Genomic DNA, 2,497 nt, shown 5'->3' on the forward strand with positions numbered 1-2,497 from the left:
GCATTCGAAGGCTGCATACGTCATCGAGGCTGTCTGATTTCAGAAAAGCAAGTAGGACACTCCGAATGCGACCTTCTTTCACAGGAATTCGGAGGATGCATGAGGTGTATCCTTCGCTGCTACAGATAACCCACAATTCTTTGCGTCGCCGTAAACAACCGTTGTTAATTTGAAAAATGCCGGCGCCGGCAGATGTACACACAAGCGCAGATGTGGTGTTCTGTTTACAACTTACCTTAATTCGCTTCGGTAAAAACGGATAACTTTGTTCTTAATATCCTCCTCCTTTTTTTTCTCTAACAGATGTCTGCTGTAGGTACGCTGCAGCTCCTCAAACATTGAACAAAATAAAACAAGTAAAAGCTTTTTTTTTTTCAAATTACTTTCCAAATTTAGAAATAATTTTCCTTCATTTAAGTAGTGTGAGAACGCAACGACGCTCTAAATGTGTTGGCATAGCAACGTGATACTTCCGGTTTCCTTTTCCGCCCGTCCTACGAAGGCCGTCTCGTTTAATTCTAGGTTGAGGACGCTTTGTATGCGCATCCTACAGAGGATGCGACCTCCGGAGAATTCGACCTCCGGAGGGCACAGCCTTCTAATTTTGAGACAGCTACAGTCGTGCCGTTTGCTGCTGCCGTAAAGCTTCGTACCCGCTCACAAAACTTAAATAAAACAGATGTTTTGAGGGGAGCGCGGGAAATAAACAGAAGCCATTCGACTTATAAGTGTACCATCGGAATGACATAAAAAATATTTTTAAGTAAAAAAAAAACACTTTTGGAAGAATACAGAGTAACGTTAGACATTTACGTGAGGCTTGTGTCTCCAAAAGTATTTAAAGGTAGACACTTGAGACACGTTTGAAAACATCCGTGATTCATTACATACTGTATGAACAAGCAAAATATGGAAATAAATGGCATCTACAAAAAGATGGCAGAAGTTTAGCGAGGACTTTTGTTCAGCTGGTGTTTTGGTGATTTTTCACTCAGTTCTCATCAAGTTCACACAGGTGCAGAGAATCACATTAACGATCAACATGAGCTTTCGGTATTAGCGTTTCAAACCTTTTGTCAAATATTTTGAAAAATGCTTGCATTTATCTTTTTATAATACTGGTAAAATGACACGTGGTTTAATATTAGGTAACTAAAAAACAACAAAAAAATTATTTTTTTAATATAATCGGCTTACATTTAGATCAAATTCTGCCCCCCCAAAAGTAACTTTTAATATGTTTTTGTTTCTTTGTGTATACAAACCCTCAGAGATGATTAGTAAAGACTGGCTTTATTGGCAAACACCAGTGTTTCTTTTTAAATAAATCTGATTTCAATGCAATGTGTTCTTCATTTACACAATTTTCAAGAATATTTTCAAGGTGAATGAATCACATTCCCAAAGCAGGTGCATCTCTTATGTACATTAGACTGTATTTATAAAACAAAATCTTCAAAAACTAAAAAAAAGAGTTGGCTGATTGTTTTTAGCACACATTTGATTGTGTCCAGATTCCCTTTGTGTTTGATTATCATCTAATCATTAGTTACACATATTTTTCCTCATAAGTAGCAGCCTGATCGCTCCTCTGCTAGAGAGAGTCCAGTGTGTCAGGTGTATTCACACAGGTGTCCGCAGCCGGCTGGACAGTGTTTGGACTGTTTAAGCCACTCCATCACATGCTCCAGGTGTCCTCCGTGACTGCAGCCCTGACACCACACAAACAAGCCTTTGACCACGTGATGACACACCGCACACACGCTCGCACACTGGTGGCACCTAGGAAGAGTTCAAATACATACACAAAATACCCAATCAATCAATCAATATATTTCACATTTTTTCAAATGATAAGATTTTAATTAATTTATATATTTTTTTGTTGTAAAAAATTAGTTGATAAGTGATATAATATTAAGTCAATTATAATAAACATAAATAAATAATAATATAATAAATTATTTTTATTTTACTTTTTATTTTGAATATTACACTAAAATATTTATAATTATAATTTAAAATTAAATATATAAATTTTATTTATTTATAAAGTGGGTCTAAAGTGTGTGAAATTCCCTAAAATCTTAGCAATTTTTCCAAATTATATTGTAATTTGATTTATTTAATTTATAATAAATTAAATCAAATGAATTAATAAGTGATATAATAGTAAATTATAATAAATAACTATTATTTTTATAAATGTATATATAATAAAAATAAATCATAATTATAAATAAAAAAATACTTTATTTACTTATAAAGTGGACCCAAATAGTGTAAAATTCTCTAAAAATTTGAGCAATTTTCCCAAATGATAATATTTTAATTTATAATAAATGAAATAAAATTCATTAATATGTGATATAATAGTACATAAATTATAATACATTAATGATAAATATATTATATTTACTATACAATTTTATAATAATACATATATTTATTTAGAATTAGAATTGAAAATTAAATATATTCATTTAAATTGTATGTT

The 2,497-nt window shown here is 32.0% G+C and overlaps 1 protein-coding gene across 3 annotated transcripts in view; it reads right to left on the minus strand.

The window, feature by feature from the left end:
* Window positions 1-1,222: 1,222 nt before the first annotated feature.
* Window positions 1,223-2,497, minus strand: part of LOC107747855 (WD repeat-containing protein 24) — a 31,498-nt gene continuing 30,223 nt past the window's right edge. For all 3 annotated transcript variants that reach the window (XM_016562465.1, XM_016562466.1, XM_016562464.1), the window contains one exon: window positions 1,223-1,782. In XM_016562465.1, the coding sequence (XP_016417951.1) occupies window positions 1,614-1,782 (169 nt within the window). In that variant the 3' untranslated portion in view covers window positions 1,223-1,613. The remainder of the gene's footprint in view (window positions 1,783-2,497) is intronic.

Source organism: Sinocyclocheilus rhinocerous, unplaced genomic scaffold (genome assembly GCF_001515625.1).
Source record: "Sinocyclocheilus rhinocerous isolate Xijiao unplaced genomic scaffold, SAMN03320098_v1.1 scaffold799, whole genome shotgun sequence".
NCBI lineage: Eukaryota > Metazoa > Chordata > Actinopteri > Cypriniformes > Cyprinidae > Sinocyclocheilus > Sinocyclocheilus rhinocerous.